The 20,063-nt window shown below is 36.7% G+C and overlaps 1 protein-coding gene across 14 annotated transcripts in view; it reads right to left on the reverse strand.

Annotated features, from left to right (window-relative positions):
* Positions 1-20,063, reverse strand: part of TERB1 (telomere repeat binding bouquet formation protein 1) — a 45,396-nt gene that overhangs the window by 4,479 nt on the left and 20,854 nt on the right. For 13 of the 14 annotated variants that reach the window (XM_070612068.1, XM_070612067.1, XM_070612066.1 and 10 more), the window contains 9 exons: positions 18,962-19,114; positions 17,558-17,689; positions 16,473-16,598; positions 15,185-15,345; positions 7,587-7,933; positions 6,228-6,292; positions 5,826-5,921; positions 687-836; positions 314-379 (listed from right to left, as the gene is read on the reverse strand). In XM_070612068.1, the coding sequence (XP_070468169.1) occupies positions 314-379; positions 687-836; positions 5,826-5,921; positions 6,228-6,292; positions 7,587-7,933; positions 15,185-15,345; positions 16,473-16,598; positions 17,558-17,689; positions 18,962-19,114 (1,296 nt within the window). Of the gene's footprint in view, positions 1-313; positions 380-660; positions 837-5,825; positions 5,922-6,227; positions 6,293-7,586; positions 7,934-15,184; positions 15,346-16,472; positions 16,599-17,557; positions 17,690-18,961; positions 19,115-20,063 lie in introns of those variants that run through there. The other variant, XM_070612080.1, reaches the window with a different exon arrangement.

The raw sequence follows: 20,063 nt of genomic DNA on the forward strand, positions 1-20,063 counted from the left end.
TGGGAATAAAATAATACTTACTTTACAATGTCATTATGAGAACTAGAGGATATAATATCTGTAAAACATCTAACACATAGTAGGTGTTTAATAAATATTAGTTTCCTCCTGTTCCTCCCCAGCTGGCAAGTAATGGATGGGGAAGCCACATGAGGAAGGGAAGAAGGAAGCCTCTTTACTTAGGGAGTATGACCCTCATCAGAGCCAAGGGTTATTTAAGAGCCCTTAATGATGACATTGAGAACAATCATTCAGCTGTTCTTTCTCAGGAATATATGAAATTTAGGTTTATTTAAAAATTAAATATATTCACTTATTCCTCCAAGGGTAGTAGATTCGTTACTGAGTTGTCGTCTTCTACGTGGGGTCAGCAGAATTTCTGAAAAACATGGAAAACATTTAGCATGCTTAGAATATCAATCTGAGTAATAGCACATCAATTCCATTGGCATGCTATTTCCTTTTTCCCCCCTTCTAACAGGAATCCTTAGGTGGATTAGGAAGAATTTTTTAACCACCAGAAACTAAATCTACTCCCTGGGTACATCTTAAATCACTGGTTGCTCAGAGACAGATTTTCTTTTCAACATTATTTTACCCTCTAGTTTTTAAGATACTTCATGTTCTAGATTATAGTTCAGAAGGTATAGTCATAATTACAGTTTTAAAGCTGCTGAATTAATTACTTTTGTTACAGATAAGTGATTTCCTTAGTTCACTTTTATATCTGTCTTCAGCTTCCACAATGACTTTGTGACGATCACATTGGTATGGGCAAGAGTGCAAGAGCTTGCTAAAATTTCGGCTATTCAGAGATTTTCCTACTGCTATGCAACCTAAAAGAAAACAAATCAAAGTGATGTATAGATGTTACAAAATATCTAGTAACAAATCTATGAAAGCAAATATCTTTATGATGGCAACTGAAGTGAAATCAAGAACTTAATTACAAATACATCAAGAAGCTCAAAGTCATGTGAGAGAGTAAAGACAACAAATACAATACAGTGAAATAAATGTTGCAATAAAGGCATGAACAGAGTTATGCTGATATAGAAAAGGAGCATCTACTCTGGTCTGGTCCTGAGCAGAAGCCACTGTTAGGAAAGATATACAAAAGAAGTGACCCTTATGCCCAGTCACCTTCCCCACCCCTCCCCCCTGCAATGTTTTATTATAGAAAACTTATGAAACACAAGAGTAAAGGGAAAAGTATGATGAGCCTCCATGTATCCATTATCCAAATTCAATAATTATTAACTCATGGCCAGTCATATTTTATCTACACCTCACATACTCTGCTTTGCCCTCCATCTATGCACTGGATTATGAAGCCTAGAATTTGCATTAAAGTATCATTTCATCTGTAAATACTTTGTATGTATCCCTAAGAGATAAGGACTTTAAAAAAAAAAACACAAAACCATTATCACACCTAAGAAAATTATGCTTAATATAATCTAATATCCATTCAGTGTTCAAATTTCCCCATAATGGGAGCCGGCCTGGTGGTGTAGTGGTTAAGTTCACACGCTCTGCTTCAGAAGCCTGGGGTTTGCCAGTTCAGGTTCTGGGCGCAGACCTACACACAGCTTACCAAGCCATGCTGTGGTGGCATCCCACATAGAAAAGCTAGAAGGACTTACAACTAGGATAGACAACTATGTACTGGGGCTTTGAGGTGGGGGCGGGGGGAAGAGGAAGATTGGCAACAGACGTTAGCTCAGGGCCAATCTTCCTCACCAAAGAGCAAAGCTTAAAAAACAAAAAAATTCCCCATCATTTCAAAGATTTCTTTTTTTTTTTTTTTAAAGATTTTATTTTTTCCTTTTTCTCCCCAAAGCCCCCCGGTACATAGTTGTGTATTCTTCGTTGTGGGTCCTTCTAGTTGTGGCATGTGGGACGCTGCCTCAGCATGGTCTGATGAGCAGTGCCATGTCCGCGCCCAGGATTCGAACTAACGAAACACTGGGCCGCCTGCAGCGGAGCGCGCGAACTTAACCACTCGGCCACAGGGCCAGCCCCTCAAAGCTTTCTTTTTATAGTTGGCTTTGTTTGAATCATGATCCAAACAAGGTCTACCCTTACATTCAGTTGATATGTCCCTTGAATTTCTTTGAATCTCTAAATTCCTCTCTCTTCCCCCTTATCATTTACTTGTTGTAGACAGTGGGTCATTTGTACTACAGAGTTTCCCAAAGGCTAGATTTTGCTGATTACATCCTAGGTGCACTCTTTAAAATATTCCTGTGTGCCCAATAAACTAGTAATTAGATGTAGATGATTGATCAGATTCAGATTCAATTGTTTTTAGTAGAATTCTTCACAGGGAGTATTGTATACTTCTTACTGCATCATATTAAAAGGCACATCAAGTCTGACTATCTCTTTTTTTAATGTGAAGATGGATCAGGAGGTTCAGGTAATGTTACCCACATGCATCTGTAAAAAAGTTCTCCATCTGCCTGTCACCTAATGGTATTAGGGGCCTATGCCTAAAGGATTAGGAGAAGTTAGCCAGGCAGAAAGTTGGCTGGGATGAGGACATTTTGAGTACAATGAACATGTGCAAAAGCAGAGAAGAGTGAAAAAGCAAAGTGTATTCAAAGAATCATAGATACTTTGGTGTGGCTGCAGTATAAGGTATGAGAGAAGTGTGGGAGAAAAGTTGAGGCTGGTGAGGGTTTCAAGGCGCCAGATCAAGAAGGGTCTTAAAAGCTATGCTAAGGATTTTTAACTATCTTCAAGTCAATGGGGAGGAACTGAAGGATATTTATGAAGCAGGGAAATGACATAATTTCATTTGGTTTACAGAAAGTTCAGCTGAAGGTAAGAGGTTCAGTTAAGGGGTTACTTCAACAGTCTGGAAAATAAAGGAAGGGATTCTAAAACACAGCATTTATAGGGAGAATGCAAAGATTTCTGAGGTTAAATTGGTGAATAATGAGCTGTTGGGGTAAGGAGGAAGTTTAGGATAATTCTCAAGTAATTTGGTAGTTGACTGAATGGCAAAGTTTGGAATAAGCATGGAATATTTCTGGCAGACTTAAAGAGAACAAATGTGCAGTAAAATTTAACAAGTGGAGGCAGGACAAAATTCCAGAAAATTTTGAAAGCCAGGCAGAGAGTCTGAGTCAGTGAGTTACTGAGGGTTCTTTGGTATGGTGACATGATAAAAAGCATATATTATGAAGAGAAGTTAACAGCAATACATACATTACAGTTGGCGGTTGCTGAGACTTGAGACTGAAAAACTGCTACAAATTTGCTGGAGTAATTTAGACACGAAACAAAAAGGGTCTATGTGGGAAAGAAAAAAAGAACCAACTTTGATAGACTAAAAATACGGGATGTAAAAAGAAAAAATAGTTACAGATGTTTCAAGGTTTGAAACCTGGGAGGCCAGAAGAATAGTGGCAACACTAATAGAAATGGAGTGATTGGAGGGAGGGAAATTTAAGAGGGTAAAGATGCTGTGTTTTGAATATATTAAGTTTGAACTAACAGTAAGATATTGAAGTGAGCATGTTCTGGATACAGTTAGAAATGGAAGAGTCAGGCTATAACCACTTAGAACCAAGTGTAACCACTAAGTAACCACTTAGAAGCCAAGTGTAGAGAGATACAGATTTGAAAATCATCAGTAAACGATAGTTGATGCCACAAAAGTAAACATTGCAAAAGAGTGGAGTAAGTGCTACAGACTGTCTTGGGGGGGAATAACTGTAACAATTTGGCAGGAACAGAAAGATAAAGCAATAAAGATGATAAAATGGAGTGGTTTTTAGAATGTAAATTTTTTTCTTTTTTTTTGAGGAAGATCAGCCCTGAGCTAACATCTGCTGCCAGCCCTCCTCTTTTTGCTGAGGAAGACTGTCCCTGAGCTAACATCCGTGCCCATCCTCCTCCACTTTATACATGGGACGCCTGCCACAGGATGGCTTGGTAAGCGGTGCATAGGTCCACACCCAGGATCCGAACTGGTGAATCCAGGGCTACCCGTGCAGAGCATGCAAACTTAACCACTACACCACCAGACCAGCCCCTAGAATGTAAACTTCTTGAGGTGAGAACTGAGTTCTATGCATCTTTGATCCCAGTGCCTGCCATAAAATAGGCACTCCCTAAGTGTCTATGAAATGAGTGAGTCGTCACGGAGGGAAGAAAGGAATTAGGAAAGAACCGTCTCAAACGAAGGGATGAAAAGGAGTTAACAGTTACAGAGTGTCCACTCTGCCAACTGGAATACCTTTTGACCAGAGGTCCCCAAACTTTCTCGCTTCACGGCACCCTTAAGATCTTGGTGATTTTTTACCCAACCTCTACGTCAAAAGAAATACCAACCATTGTGTTAGCACACAAATACTTAAATTGTTTGGACCTAACAACTTCATAGCCATTTGAAAAAGTAACACACCTAAATTAAAAGAAAACATTTGCATTTCATTCTTATTAATTACATTTACTTCCTACTGGGATACATGTACCTAGAGCACAACTTCTCAAATCTTGGAATCAGACTGAACACTGCCACCCTCACTCCCTCCACGTTGATTTTCATGTGATGCATGCTTTCTATCACAACTACTGAAAACCCATCTCCACAAAGACGTGACATTATCAAAAGGAATACAATGCAATTTAATGTTGAAACTGAACAAAATATGTTGACTATTTTGTGTTTCACTTATAAAACTGAAAATATTATGTAGTGCCTTTGTGAGTGCACTGCAGAGCCCCAGGGAGCCTGAATGGACAGTTTGGGGACTGTGGCTTTAAACTACTGAAAAGAAAGGATTTCAAGGCATGGTAGTCAATAGCGCAGAGATACTAAAGAGGATAAGAATTTTTTAGAAAGTCATTGGATTTTGGGGGAGGAAAAAAAAGAGGCTTCAGGTAACCTTTAACATTAAAGTTTAACAAATGGCAATAAAAGAAGCCAGATTGCAGGGAGTTAAGAAGGGAAGGAATACACTGAAAGAGACAGAAGTAAGAGGGGGAATCTGGTAATAAACGGTGGAAGAAAGAGTAGATGAGTACTTGAATGGATAGCAGATCACACAAAGTGTTTGGATTTTTTTAAGACAAGGAGAAATGAACATAGTTTACAATGGGACAAAAGGAGTTAATGGCTAGAAAGATTAAAAAGGGGAGGAAAAAAGACATGAGATTCAGATTATAGCTAGATATCAATTTTAGAGTAATAGAGATAAACTCTTCATCCAAGACAGACAAATAGTGATATTCTGAGCCTACTGTGGAATAGCCTCAATTTTCTCTATAGAGCAGAGTGTGACAGTAAGTGTAAACAAAGAGGAAATACCAGGGTATGAAGGAGAAGAAGAGGTGGAACAGGCACTGTAGAACATTTACAAGGGCCCGACAGAAAAAATAAATAATAGGGCATGGAACATTAGAAACATTTATATATTAACTATAAACATAAAAATAGATATTGTTTAATACTTAATGCCCATATTTAGAGCATAATCCAGAATACATATTTATTTATTGACCCTTTGAAAATATAAAAAATGTTTACCTTACTCAGTAAAGTTAAACTTATAGCTGGTATTGTGACAAAAAGAGAAGAATAAAGTAATAGAAAAAAGTATAAGCTATGTTGATTCATATAAACAAATACTGGGAACACAGGCTAATGAAGATAGATGGTATTAATTTGAATGTTTTATGATACTCCAGCTGTTTCTCTCTCCAAGGGAAATGAAGTTTAAATCACATAGGTAGAACTATTACAAATTCTAGTTAACTAACATCATATAAAACTTTAATTATGAAACAACTGAAATTAAAAAAATATTTACCTGAGCATCTATACTTTAACATTTTGGAACAACTGTTGGTTGCTAGAAAACTGATAACTTCTTTATTTATTATATCGGAACATAATGTAAATGGATCTAGAAAAAAACAGCAAAATGGAGGAATTTTTTGATTAATGGAAAGGACGTGACATTTACAAGATTTATTAATTCTCAAGATTTTCATAAACTTAGCCCAGTCCTACACATCCAATCATCCTGGTGGATAAACAGAAAGGTTCTGGGTTTCAATAAAAGGTGACTGAAACACTTAGACCAGAAAGAGAGTCAAAGGCATGGCTTATATGTTAGAGGGCAGATATACCAATGTACATTTTTAGCTATATTAGTCACCTAAATATTTGTTTTCTTGAAAAATCAAAGAAGAAACATTTTTAATCATACCTGTTACTGGTAACTGCTGCTTTCTATTTTTGACAATGGGAGTTGGATGTTTAAAAACATGGTCGCTAAAAGAAAATAGACACCAGATTACTAAAAGTAAATATTCTGTTCAGTTTGTGGACACATGTTTCTGTAAGCAGAGGTGTGATTTTGGGAGTTTGGCAGGCAGAAGGAAATGGAGTCAGGATCTAGCAAAATCTACCAAATTCTGCCAAAGTAGGGTCTGCACCGGTTATAGCCTTGTTTCTAATAAGGGTAATAATATTGATGCTCGCAGAAACATGGGATAAAAAGTTGTAAAAAAGGAAAACAGAAACGAATGAGGGCAAAAAAAGGAAAGAAGAAAATCAGAGGGCCAGAGGGTAAGAAGGCTGGCCCAAGAACATATCTCACTGCTTCCCAATTCCACATCCTTGAGAATCAAGCTAAAATTAACATCAAGAATGGTTTTAAAAAGGAAAAATGGGGTGGTGATGATGCAATCCATTTTCCCAATACTTAGTTTACTCTACAACCTTCCCAGAACATAGCAGCATCCTCTTCAGTTTCCCTCCTAGCACAGTAACCATTTAGAAGAGTATAACACAGGAAAGGGTCTAAGAAGAAAAGCTACAACAACAAACACATAGCAACAGAGACTGGATTAGTGGTTACCAGAGGGGAAAGAGGGAGGGAGGGAGGTGAAAGGGGTGATTAAGCACATGTGTGTGGGAATGGATTGTAATTAGTCTTTGGGTGGTAAACATGATGTAATCTACACAGAATTCGAAATATATTACAATATATACCTGAAATTTATATAATTCTATAAACCAATATTACTGCAAGAAAATAAATAAATAATAACAACAAATAATAAAGTAAAATAAAAAAAGAAGAAGAAAAGCTGCAATCCCAGGTCTAGCCCCACAGGCTACCTGGCGGGGAGAAAGGACACGTGCTGGAGGGGAGGTGTAGGGAACAGCTGAAAAGGCAAGCCTAAACCAGATTTTCATCACACCCTACTCTCTTTTATCATGTTAAATTTACAGATTGGTTTTTGCTACATTGCTGATGGATTATCAATGCATGCATTGTTTCTTCAGGTATAGGATTTCAGTTTAAGTTTTCTAAGTATCCTTTCTAAAATTCAAATCTGATCATTTCACTCAATTTAAAATTGTCATTGGCTCCCTATACCCTCTAAGTTAAAACAGAAAATCCTGAGTGTGAAATGCAAGGTCCTAGACGAACTGGCCCATACCTCCCCATCCAAACTCCTTTCCCAACATTTGCTACTTTAGGCTCCTCTCAAGACCATGTTTTATCATTTCTATATCCAAGTGCTTAACAGTGTGGCACACAGTTATTAAACCGTACCTTGACTGAGAAACAAAATTCTTTTTTTCAAAAGTTGTTTCTTCATGTAAGTTTTGACTGCAGCTTGAATTGGCTTTACATAAAGTCTTATTTTTCCCACTCTCCCTATAACAAGCATTAACTGGATTTGTACTCTTTAACAAGGTCTTCATTTGGTCATCATTTGTACACGCTTGAGACATGACTCCATGGGATTTATAACTCTTAAGCTTTCTAGACTGGCTCTTATCCTTATCTGCTTTGGGACCTCCACCAATACTCTCGGCATGGAGGTATTTCAATGTATTTTGAATATTTATGTTCAGAGATGAAACATGATCCTTATATTTTTCTCTTCGTATTTCTTCCTAGAATGTAAAAATGACAAGTAAATAATTTCAAGATAATCTATTTGCTTCATGATCCAATTTACACTCCCTTTAAGTAATGCAGAAAAAGTTTATGATTGCCAGTAGAATATACATGATAAAAGGGCAATTTACATTAGGAAGAAAAGGGAGTTTATTCAATAAATGATTTTGGGACAATTGGGTAGCCATCTGGGGAAAAAAATAAATTGCATCTGTATCTCACAATTTACACAAAAAACTCAAAATGAATGAAATATTAGAAGTTGAAATTATATATGTTCTAAAATAAACCATGATATTTTAATATTCTCAAGGAAGGAAGGCCTTTCCAAGTATTACATAAAGATCAATAAATCATAAAAGAAAAAAGCTAATATACTTTACCAGATAAAATTCTGCTAGAGACCAAGAACAATATGGGGGGGAAGGACTAAGAGGCAGAAAGGGACAGAAGCAAAACCAAATGATAAAACACCTAGAAAAAATATGTATAAGTGATATCTTGGGCCACAGTACAATTTTTCTAATAATGTTTATAAAAAGCTACAACAAAGAAATATGAGAAAGATCAACAATAGTACAGAAAGACAGACAAAGGAGATGAACAGTCCATAGGAAAGGAAATACAAATAGCTCTTAAACATAGTAAAAATGCTCCATGCCACTTGTAATAAGAGAAATCAGTAAGATAATCTTTCCTCATCTATGACACTGGCAAAGATCAAAAGGGTAGAAGGGAAACACTCTCATATACTATGAGTGGGAGTGTAAACTGATACAACCTCTATGGAGAAAAAATTTGACACTATCTTTCATAATAAAAATTGTGCATATCTTTTTTAAAAATCCTACAGATATACTTTCACAAGTGCAAAATGCTACTAACTGCAGCATTGTTTCTAATCTCTAAAGGTTAGAAATAACCTGAATGCTCATCAGAAAAGGAGCTAGCACATCCACATAATGGAATACTCTGCAATTGAGAAAAAGAAAAAAAAAAGAATAAAGAGGACTTCCAGATAAAGATGATGAATTTAACATCCATATTTATTCTTGGTTATTTTTTTTTTTGAGGGAGATTAGCCCTGAGCTAACATCTGCTGCCAATCCTCCTCTTTTTGCTGACGAAGACTGGCCCTGAGCTAACATCCATGCCCATCTTCCTCCACTTTATATGTGAGACGCCTGCCACAGGATGGCTTGCCAGATGCACCAGGGATCCGAACTGGCAAACCCCGGGCTGCCAAAGTGGAATGTGCACACTTAACTGCTGCGCCATCAGGTGGAGTCCTATTTTTGGTTCTTTAACAAAAAACAACTAGAACAGTTTTTAAAAAGGCATAAACCCATAACTACAAGGAGAAATGGAAGAAGAAATAAAAGCAACAAAATTTTGGAAACTGGAAAGCAGATAGGTGAATGATAATCTACTTAGCCGACTTGGTACAGCTGAATCCAAAGCTGACAATGGGAAAAGTCAAGAAACTACCTAAGATACGCTACCAAATTCTCAAAAGCCTTAGAAATTGGCTAGGAACCGCTAGACGGTGAGGTGAAGGTGGGATTAAAAATAGGAAGAATGAGGGGCCGGCCCCATGGCCAAGTGGTTAAGTTCACACACTTGGCTTTGTTGGCCCAGGGTTTCACGGGTCCAGATCCAACATGGCACTGCTCATCAGGCCATGCTGAGGCGGCATCCCACATAGCACAACCAGAAGGACCCACAACTAGAATATACAACTTTGTACTGGGGGGCTTTGGGGAGAAGAAGAAGAAGAAAAAAAAAGACTGGCAACAGATGTTAGCTCAGGTGCCAATCTTTAAAAAAAAAAAAAGAAATGTTGCCCCATTACTCAGCTCATTCTGATCTTTCCCTTCACACAGTTTCTTTGGTAGTTATAATCAACCTTAATTTAAAAAAAAACAGGAAGAATGGATGAAAGTCTGTTTAAGAAGTAGTTGGATTACTGAATCCCAACTCCCACATCACACACTTATCAGGCAGTTGAATGACACCAGAAGGGTTTCTCCTTCCCCAAGGCTAGAAGTTCAATCTCTGAAGGGGATAAAATAGTCTGCCCTGAAGGACGCCAAGCAAAGGTGAACGGAGAATACTATCAAGAAACAAAGACTAAGCACGTATTTATATACCAGATACTAAGACCTCCAACTCTCTTCCCCTCTGTTTGATTCCAGAACACTGGTTGACAATCTCTAGGCAGATCAGACATTGGAGGTTCTCAAAAAAGTGACCCACCCAATTCACCCTATGAGAATCCACAGTCAACAAATTTCCAAGGAGATTTTCAGTGTCTGACTCTTAAATATGAGCAGCAACCAATGACCACCAGAAATCTGAAGAAAGCTAGAGGTCAAAAGAAAGAAAGAAAGAAAGAAAGAAAAACAAAACTCAGAGGAGAAGGACAGGGTAAAAAGAAAAAAACTTTTTTTTTCTTTTTTTAAAGATTGGCACCTGAGCTAACAACTGTTGCCAATCTTTTTTCTTTTTCCTGCTTTTTTTCCCCCCAATGCCCCTGAGACCGTTGTATATCTCCAGTTGTGGGTCCTTCTAGTTGTGGCATGTGGGATGCTGCCTCAACATGGCCTAAAGAACGGTGCCATGTCCACGCCCAGGATCTGAACCCTGGGCCGCCAAAGCAGAGCGCGCGAACCCAACCACTCAGCCACGGGGCCGGCCCCGAAAAGAACTTTAAAAATGAAAACTATCATCTTATATTTAAGAGAAGAATGCCAATGAAGTCTTAAGTCCATGAAATAAGAGTAAGATAATTTAAAGGGAGTGAAAAAGAGGCCTTGGTAACTAAAAACAACAGAAGTGAAAAACGCAATAGATTTGTTTTAAAAGTACCTATGAGCACATTTCCCAGAATGTAGAACAAAAAAGACAGAGGAAGATAAGAGAGAAATGATAAAGAGGAGGACCAGCTCCAAGAAGTCAACAAAAAAATAATAAGAGTTTCAGAAAAGGAATAAAGAGAAAACAGAGAAGCAATCAGCACAGCACAATGCAAGAAACATTCCTGGCACTGAAGGATACGAAGTTACCAGCGTGAAAGGACCCACTAAGCTTATGTACAACATAATGGATAAAAAGAGACTGACACCAAAATACCTCACTGTGAAATTTCAAAACATTGGGAATAGGGGGTCACCCTGATGGCATAGTTGGTTAAGTTTGTGCCCTCCAATTTTGGCAGCCCGTGGTTCGTGGGCTCGGCCCTGGCGTGGACCTACATACTGCTCATCAAGCCATGCTGAGGTGGTGTCCCACATACAAAACAGAGGAAGATTGGCACAGATGTTAGCTTGGGACCAGTCTTCCTCACCAAAAACAAAACAAAATGAAAACATTGGGAATAAAGATTACTCAAGCTTCCAAAGAGAGAAAACAGGGCACACCAAAGGATCAGAATGACTTTGGACCTCAAGAGTAACACTGGAAGCTATAAGACTGTGAAGCAACACATCCAATATACTGAGGGAAGGTGATTTCCAATCTAGAATACTTTGTCTAATCAAACTATCAGCTAATTCTGAAGGTAAAATAAAAATATTTTCATATTTTTAACGTCTCAAAAAAATTTATATCCTATGTATCCTTTCTCAGAAAGCTACAGAAGAATGTACTCTACCAAAATGAGGGACTAAAGCAAAAAACAGAGGATGACATGGGATCCAGGAAACAAGGAATCAAACAAGGAAGGATACCAAGAGAATCTATAAGATGACAGTAAAGGAGTAGCCCAGGGTAACAGTTAAGTACCTGCCATAAAGGGTGTACTAGTTATTAATTTATTGCCCCTCAACTCCAAACCCATCCTTTTTTGCCCTGCATTGTAAAACTGAAACTATACTCTATGGACTACTATTCTATAGCTGGCTTGATGTTAGCCTCTGCCATTAGAAAGTGCTAGAGGATGAGGCCGGCCCCGTGGCCAAGTGGTTGGGTTCACATGCTCTGCTTTGGTGGTCAGGGGTTTCACAGGTTCACATCCTGGGTGAGGACCTGGCACTGCTCGTCAGACCATGCTGAGGTGGCATCCCACATTGTGGAGCCAGAAGGACCTACAAGTAGAATCACAACTATGTACTGCTGGGTTTTGGGGAAAAGAAGGAAAAGAAAAGAAGGTTGGCAACAGATGTTAGCTCAGGTGCCAATCTTTAAAGTGCTACAAGGATAATACAAGGCTGGAAGAGAAAGAAGGAATTTTATCTTCTTTTGGTGTTCTGCTGTTTTGAGTGGTGGCAAATGAATAGGCAGACCTGCACTATAACACATGTTAAAAGAGGCTCATAATTTCTCTAAAGCATAACTTCCCAGTGATACCACTCCTAGGTATTCACCCAAGAGAAATGAAAATGTACACTTCACACAAAGAAGTGTACACCAATGTTCATAGCAACATTATTCACAGTAGTCAAGATCTAGAAGCAATCCAAACAACCATCAACTGGCGAATGGATAAACGATTTACAGTATGTCCATACTATAGAGTATTAATCAGCAGTAAAAAGGAACAAAATATTAATAAAACATTGGTGAATTTCAAAAACATTATGTTAAGTGAAATAAGTTAAATACAAAAGATTATGTAATATATGATTCCATTTATGTAAAATTATAGAAAAGGAAAACTAGTAACAGAAAGCAGATCAGTGATTTCCTGGCCTTGAGGATGGGGAATGTGACTGTCTGCAAAGGCATACAAGAAAACATTTCAGGGTGAGTAAACTGTTCTATCGCTTGATTGTCTTGTTAGTTACACCACTGTATAAAATTATCATAACTCATCATGCTGTATACTTAAAATGTGTGATTATTAATGGATGTAAATAATAGCTTAATAAAAATTAAAATATTTCAGAAAAAAATAATTTTTTTTTAAAAGATTTTTTTATTGTTTTCCTTTTTCTCCCCAAAGCCCCCCAGTACGTAGTTGTATATTCTTCGTTGTGGGTCCTTCTAGTTGTGGCATGTGGGACGCTGCCTCAGTGTGGTTTGATGAGCAGTGCCATGTCCGCGCCCAGGATTCGAACCAACAAAACAATGGGCCGCCTGCAGCAGAGCGTGTGAACTTAACCACTCGGCCACGGGGCCAGCCCCAAGATAATTATTTAAAGCAAAAATAATAACATTACTGGGCAGTTTACAACAAATGTAGCCTTAAAATGTATGGCAACAATGGCACAAAATAAAAGGGACATGTAAGCATTTTATTGTAAGGGTCTTACAACATACAAGAAGTGGAATAATATTATTTGAATATAGACCATGATAAGTTAAAGACACATATTATAAACTTTAAAGCAATCACTAAAAAAAACAAGAATGTTTAGCCAATAAACTGAGATATAATATTTTAAAATAATATAAAAGAAGGCAGGAGAGTAGGAAAAAAGGACAAAGAACAAATGTGACAAATAGGAAACAAATAGCAATATGGTAGCCTTAAACCCAAACACACCAATAATTACACTAAATGTAAACGGAGTGATCACATCAATTAAAAGGCAGAAATTGTTGGAGGGGACAAAAAAGACCAAACTAGATGCTGTCTACAAGAAACCAATGCTAACTATAAAGACACAGGTTACAAGTAAAAGAATCTAGTGATGGAGCAATAAAATATCATACATCCATATAACGGAAAATTATTTGGCTATAAAAAGGAATGGAGTACTAATACATGCTAAAACATGGATAAGCCTTGAAAATATTACGCTAAGTGAAAGAAGCCAGTCACAAAAGAACCACATATTACATGATTCCATTCCTATGAAATGTCCAGAATAGGCAAGTCTATAGAGAGCTGATTAGTGGTTACTTATGGTTGGGGGTGAGAGGTACAGGGAAATATCTAAAGGGGATAGGGCTTCTTTTTGAGGCAATGAATATATTCTAAAATTGACTGTGGTGATGGTTGGACATAGCTGTGAATATACTAAATGCTACTGAAATGTACACTTTAAATGGAGGAACTGTATATATGTGAATTACATCTCAGTAAGGCTATTTTTTAAAAAAGGAACGAAGTGCTGATATATAGTACAACATGAACGAACTCGGAAAACATTATGCTAAATGAAAGAAGCCAATCACAAAAGACATTATATTTCAATTTATATAAAATGTCCAGAATAAGTAAACATATAGACAGAAAATAGATTAGTGGTTGCCTAGGCTGAAGGGAGGCTGGATGAGGGGAATATGGAGGGTGACTGCTAAAGGGTATGAGGTTTCTTTTTGGGGTGATGAAAATCTTCTACAATTGATTGTTACATAATGGTTGCACAATTCTGTGCATATACTAAAAACCAATGAAACATATACTTTAATTGGGTGAATTGAATGGTATGTGAATTATACATCAATAAAGCTGTTATGACAAAAATATACATATACACGTAGCAGGATATTTCCTCTAGAGTTGTTTACACTGGTGAGAAATGGAATATAATGTAAATATCCAACAGTAAAGGACTAGTTAAATCAATTATGGTACATCTATGATATTGAATACTACTTAGTTATCTAAAAGAATGAAATTACTATACTATACTAAGTTGGACACTATGTTTTTATTTTTAAAAATACATGCACATATGAAGACACAAAGCATACATATATAGAAAAAATATGGAAACGTGTGTATGTGTATATACATATTTACATAGGAGGAGAGAGAGAGAAAGAGAGAGATTATTGCTTCTCCATCCTTTCCCTTTCTGGTACGCTTATTATACAGATATTAGATCTCCTGGCTCTATCTTCTATACCTCTTATTTTTTTCAGTCATCATTTCCACTTTTTAAAAATCTTTTTTTCTATGTTCAAGGATGATTCCTCAAGTATTACTACTGAATTTTAAAACCATTAAAATAAAAATAAATAACTTGGCAAGAAAACTTTTTACCCTCAAACTTTATTGTTAAAAAATATTTGAAAAAAGTTCTATATTCTTTTGGGGGTTTTTTGGAGGAAGATTAGCCCTGAGCTAACTACTGCCGATACTGCCAACCTTCCTCTTTTTGCTGAGGAAGACTGCCTCTGAGCTAACATCCATTCCCATCTTCCTCTATTTTATACGAGGGCTTTTGCCAAGCAGTGCCATGTCTGCACCTGGGATCCAAACTGGCGAACCCCAGGCTGCCAAGCAGCAGAACGTGCAAACTTAACCACTGCGCCACCGGGCTGACCCCTATATTCTTTGAAACAAAGAAGCCAACCTCATTTCCTTCTCTTTCAAGCTCTTCTATTCTGTGTAGAATTTCCTTTGCTTTCTTCCAACGCTCTTCAAGATTCTTCTCTTTCACATTTATGTCTTCAAATTGTTCTGCTTCATTTTCATCAAAAGAATGTTCTCCTAGACTTAGAGATAATTTCTCAGCTTTACAATAATGGGAAAAAATAGTGAGTTATCCATTACTAGAAATGCTATTTTAACATTTTAAATAAGAACAACCTCATACCTCATACCCCCCTCTCTAAATTTTGCCCAGCTAGACTATCTTAAGTGCCTAAATGGTACGGAAAATAAGTGGAAAGTAAGTGCTTGGCAAAGGCCCAGGACCCAAACAGTCATAGATTTAGACCTTACTCTTCAGAGTTATATGAAAAAGAATAGCATGAAAATATGTTATGCCAGGTACATTAAATACCCTCAGGTGTATGGATACTGGTTTTAAAACAAAAACAGTTTTCATAAAGCAGTTCCTTCCTATAATCTTTTAAATTCTCTTTTCACATATTGTGGCAGCAATTTTTCTTCCACAAAGACCAGAATGCTTTTCATGGCTACTGCTCTCTGTGCTCCAGCCATACTGGCCATCAATTCCTTAAATGCATCAGGCTGCCCCCTATCACAGGGCCTTTGTGCCTCACTGTTGCTTATACCTGAGACACTTGCCCATAACAAATTCCCTTCTTTTCACCTAATTAACTCTAAACAATCAGATCTGAGGCTTAAGAATCACTTCCTCCCCAAGCCTTTTCTGTTCCAAGTCTAGGTCAGATTCCTTTGTTATAGGCTAAGATCTGTGCTCCATCTCTTCATAATTCTTATATTTAACTTATACATTCATTTTTGAGATTATTCAATTACTGTCTATTTCTTTAGTTAAACTAAGCTCTAAGAGTGCAAAGACTGTTGTTTCTTATCACTGTATCCCTAAATGCCTAGCACAGAGCCTGGCAAATAATAGGCATTCAGACATTTTTTAAATAAATGAACATACTTTATGATTTAATCATAAATCACCTTTAGCCCTGAAATTTAAGTCCTACAACTAAATTTGTCCACACTGCATAAAATAAGTGAATTATTTCTACTGTTGCTCTCTTTCATGTAGGTTTTTTATATGCTGAAATACTCTAGCTGTCATGTCCAAATTATATATTCTGCTTTTCAAATGTAAAAAGAGCCTGGGAGCTAAAGGGGCTTGGCTCATCAAAGCAGATATAAATTACCCTTCATAAACTTTGGTTGGTATTTTCTTAAAGTAACAGAAAACTTACTAATTTTCTTGCAGTTGTGAAGCACAAAAGTGGCAGCTTTGTTTAGTTCCTCATTCTGAGATTCAGTTAAGGCTTGTATCATGAGTGGAAGCCCATTGTTTTTAAAAAGGTCATACTGATTTTCCTCTGGAAAACATCAAAAATTAAAGACAGTTATTTTATCATAAACTATCTGCATGAGGTCAAAATTCTTCCTTGTGATAATTATCAACATAGTTCAGGTTTTAAAAATGGAGAAAAACATAAATAGTTTCAAAGAATTTTCAATTTAGAAAAAAATCCACTTATATAAAATACCTAAGTCTCAAAAGTGATGGTCTCTGAAATATAGCCACAGAATAGTATCATGCCTCATAAAAGTAAACAAATTGCCCTCACTTGTTTTTTAAAAAGGTATAGTAAATTCTAAATTATACAAAGGTTAAGAAAAAGAATAGAGAAACTGATAGAGGGAGTGGAAAATGAGGGAAAGAAGAGAGCAGAGAGGAGAGTAGAAAAATGGGAGGGGAGGAAGAGAAGAGGGAGGAGATTCAAAGAAGAGAGAATGGGAGAGAGAGGAAAGAGGAGGGGTCAGAGAGGAGGAGGCAAGAGGGCAAAGAGAGAGTGGGAGGAGATTGGAGAGAGAAGAAAATAGAACAGGAAGAGAAAAAAGAGAGAGGAGAGAATGATAGCTAGAGAAGGAAAGATAGAACTTTTAAAAGGTCTTCAGCAAGGGAGAACAGGATCAGATCTGTGCAGCAATATGAAGAGTGGATTGAAAAACTGAGTCAGAAGAGAACACAGGCAGGAAGCTACTGCAATAACATTGGTGAAAGATGTTAAGAAGCTGAGGGTCTAAGTTGCAAACGTAGCACTGGAATTAGGCAGAAAGGGATAGGGAGGGGTAAACAGAAATAGAATCACAGGTCTTAATGACTGACTGCATGGAATGGATGAAGAAGGAAAGGGAGCAAAACGATTGGTTTAGTGCCTGAAGGACTGGGAGAAAGGGAGTAACGGCCTTCCATATGACTAAGGGGAAAAAAACAAAAGCATATTTCTACTCCACTATTTTAATAAGCACATTAAATAAATCCAGTACTTACCACAATCCTCTGTGCAATGACCAAGAGTAAGCATGATGCTAAATTTTTCTCCTGAATCCAGACTTTCATGAAGCAGTAATGCTAGAAGTTTTGAAACAATGTGGTATTTGGCTAGTACTACCCCAAAAGTAGCTATTGGTATAAAATAGATTAAAAAAAAGATAGTAAGTACAAACTTAAAACTTATAACTATACATATACTATTTTTCAGATTTTATCCTGGGAGAATGATATTATATATCTATATAAGATCTAATATTCATATCTCATATAACATCTAATGTGTATGTGTATATATATGTGTGAATATAAATAAATGCATTGGAATAAGATGGTGGCCTATATGGCCCTCATTAATCCCTCTTCCCATACTAAAGACATTTTACTAAAGTAAGTTTTTTGAAGAATGGTTTCTTCTTAATTGTCCTGCATAATGTTGTGAATATGAAGTAATGATATTACCTACTAAAGTTGTATATGCTAAATCTCACCTTACACGCCTCTTCTTATCTAGATTGGACAGTAAAGACCTTGCTAAGTAACCAGTTCCTGCCTGTCACTGAAATACACTATCCACTGGCTATGGTTCTACTGATGTGAATGATGTAATGAAGCATACCTGAAGCTACGCTGAGATGTCACAAAATTCAAGAAGTCCACCATGTAAGCTATACTTCTCCTCATGAGGCTTTTAAAGGAGTTTATCCAGAGTCTAACAATATTGATTTCAATAATAAACTTGTGAATTCCTTAAGGGACTATATCTTAATCATTTTGGTATCTCTACAGCTCACATAGAGCCAAACACATAACAGGCCCTCAATAACTGATTTTTTTTTAAATTATCTGCTTTTTTTCAGTTATTTGCGAATGTCAAGAGTTGCTTGTTACCAAGATTCACAGACTATCATTCCTCATTGTTTGTGCGTGTGAGAAGCAGCCATGGGTTCAAGTGTGGTTCTGCGACTCACTAGTTATGGTGCATTGGGTAAATTAAACCTCATACTTATCAGAAAGAGGCATACCTTAATTCTTTATATAATCCTAAAAGATCTGTAAATTGGGCTTTCCATTCCTTATGTTTCCAAAACGTCCCTTGATTTCTCATCTAAACGTTTTAATTTAATGTTGCTTTTTAAGCGAAACAAAGGTTTGGGAATGATAGAATCTTATCTTGATTCTATCATTAGACAAACTCAGAAGACCTAGATTTGAACCCCTGGGGAAGTCATAATCTCCATGGGAAAATAAAGGGTTGGACTAGATAATTTCTAAGATTCCCTCCCACTCGTGAGAAACTGGAAGTCCAAGCCACGTTAGGGTTCAATCTACCATTTCAACTCTCACCATGCTAAATTCAAACAAAACGCAATTGTAGAAAAATTACTAAGCATTTTCACTCACGATTATCAGCAATGCACGCATCCACTGTCTTTGTCACCACCACTGCAAGCTTAGCACTGGAAAGAGTCTTGTGTGAATCAGATTCCAGTTGCACAAGAACTTGAGACAATACATCCAGTCCACCCACAGATATAAAGTGTTTCTGAACATATGCTTAAGGAATAAAGTAGCAAAACTATGAATATCTCAAATAGGACAGGTGTATGGTCTCATTCAATTAATTCACACTAAGTATAACATTAACTTGACTTTTTCAAATGGTAAAAATCTCAAAATTACAGAATTAAAAATCTAATCTTTACCTGTGCATATACATAGACATAACATAGATTATTTATGTAAGAAACTCACTTTGACATAGTACAAGTACATGTATAATACAGTATTTCTTTCCTGTGTTTTAGGCATCTTTTTTGTTTCATTTAGTGAGAACTGGTATATTTTGTAAAAATGACATTATTAACTCAAGTCTTTCAATAGAGCTATAAAGAACAGATTCATTCATTCAGTTTGGTATTGCAATTAGCAAGCTGCCTATTTCTGAATCCCAACATAACTCATTCCTCAGATTGCTTGAATCTACAAAGGGCAAAGTAATTTGTTCCAAAAGAACACATATTTCATCCATCTTATTTAAGCCTAATTATTTTACTTCTTGGAGCATAAAATTATAACATATTATTGAGTTCCAACAATTATTCCAAGGAAAGATTCAATGACAGATAAACTTTTTTAAAATCTAAAGCCTTTTGTTCTCCTGTTGAAAATGATTCTGATGGGAAAGCATCCCTTGGGTCTGTGCATTCAATAGTCTCCACAGCCCCTATCCAGCAATGGGCTAATAACAAATGAATATATGGACTAGTGATTATAATTATGCCACAAACCTCTTCCCAGTCTATCCTAGTACCATAAATTGAGCCAAGATGATTTAAACACCAATACTACTTTTCGTATTGTTCAATAAAACACAAAGATCTTAATCTAAAAAAATAATCATGTTCAGAATTTTCTGCTTCTGGGAAAAGAACTGCTAGGAAGTGATATTTAAGGACAAGCAAATATTTTCAATATTATGCAGATTCCAAAATTGGCTTCTTTA

This window comes from Equus przewalskii, chromosome 3 (assembly GCF_037783145.1).
Source record: "Equus przewalskii isolate Varuska chromosome 3, EquPr2, whole genome shotgun sequence".
NCBI classification, from domain to species: domain Eukaryota; kingdom Metazoa; phylum Chordata; class Mammalia; order Perissodactyla; family Equidae; genus Equus; species Equus przewalskii.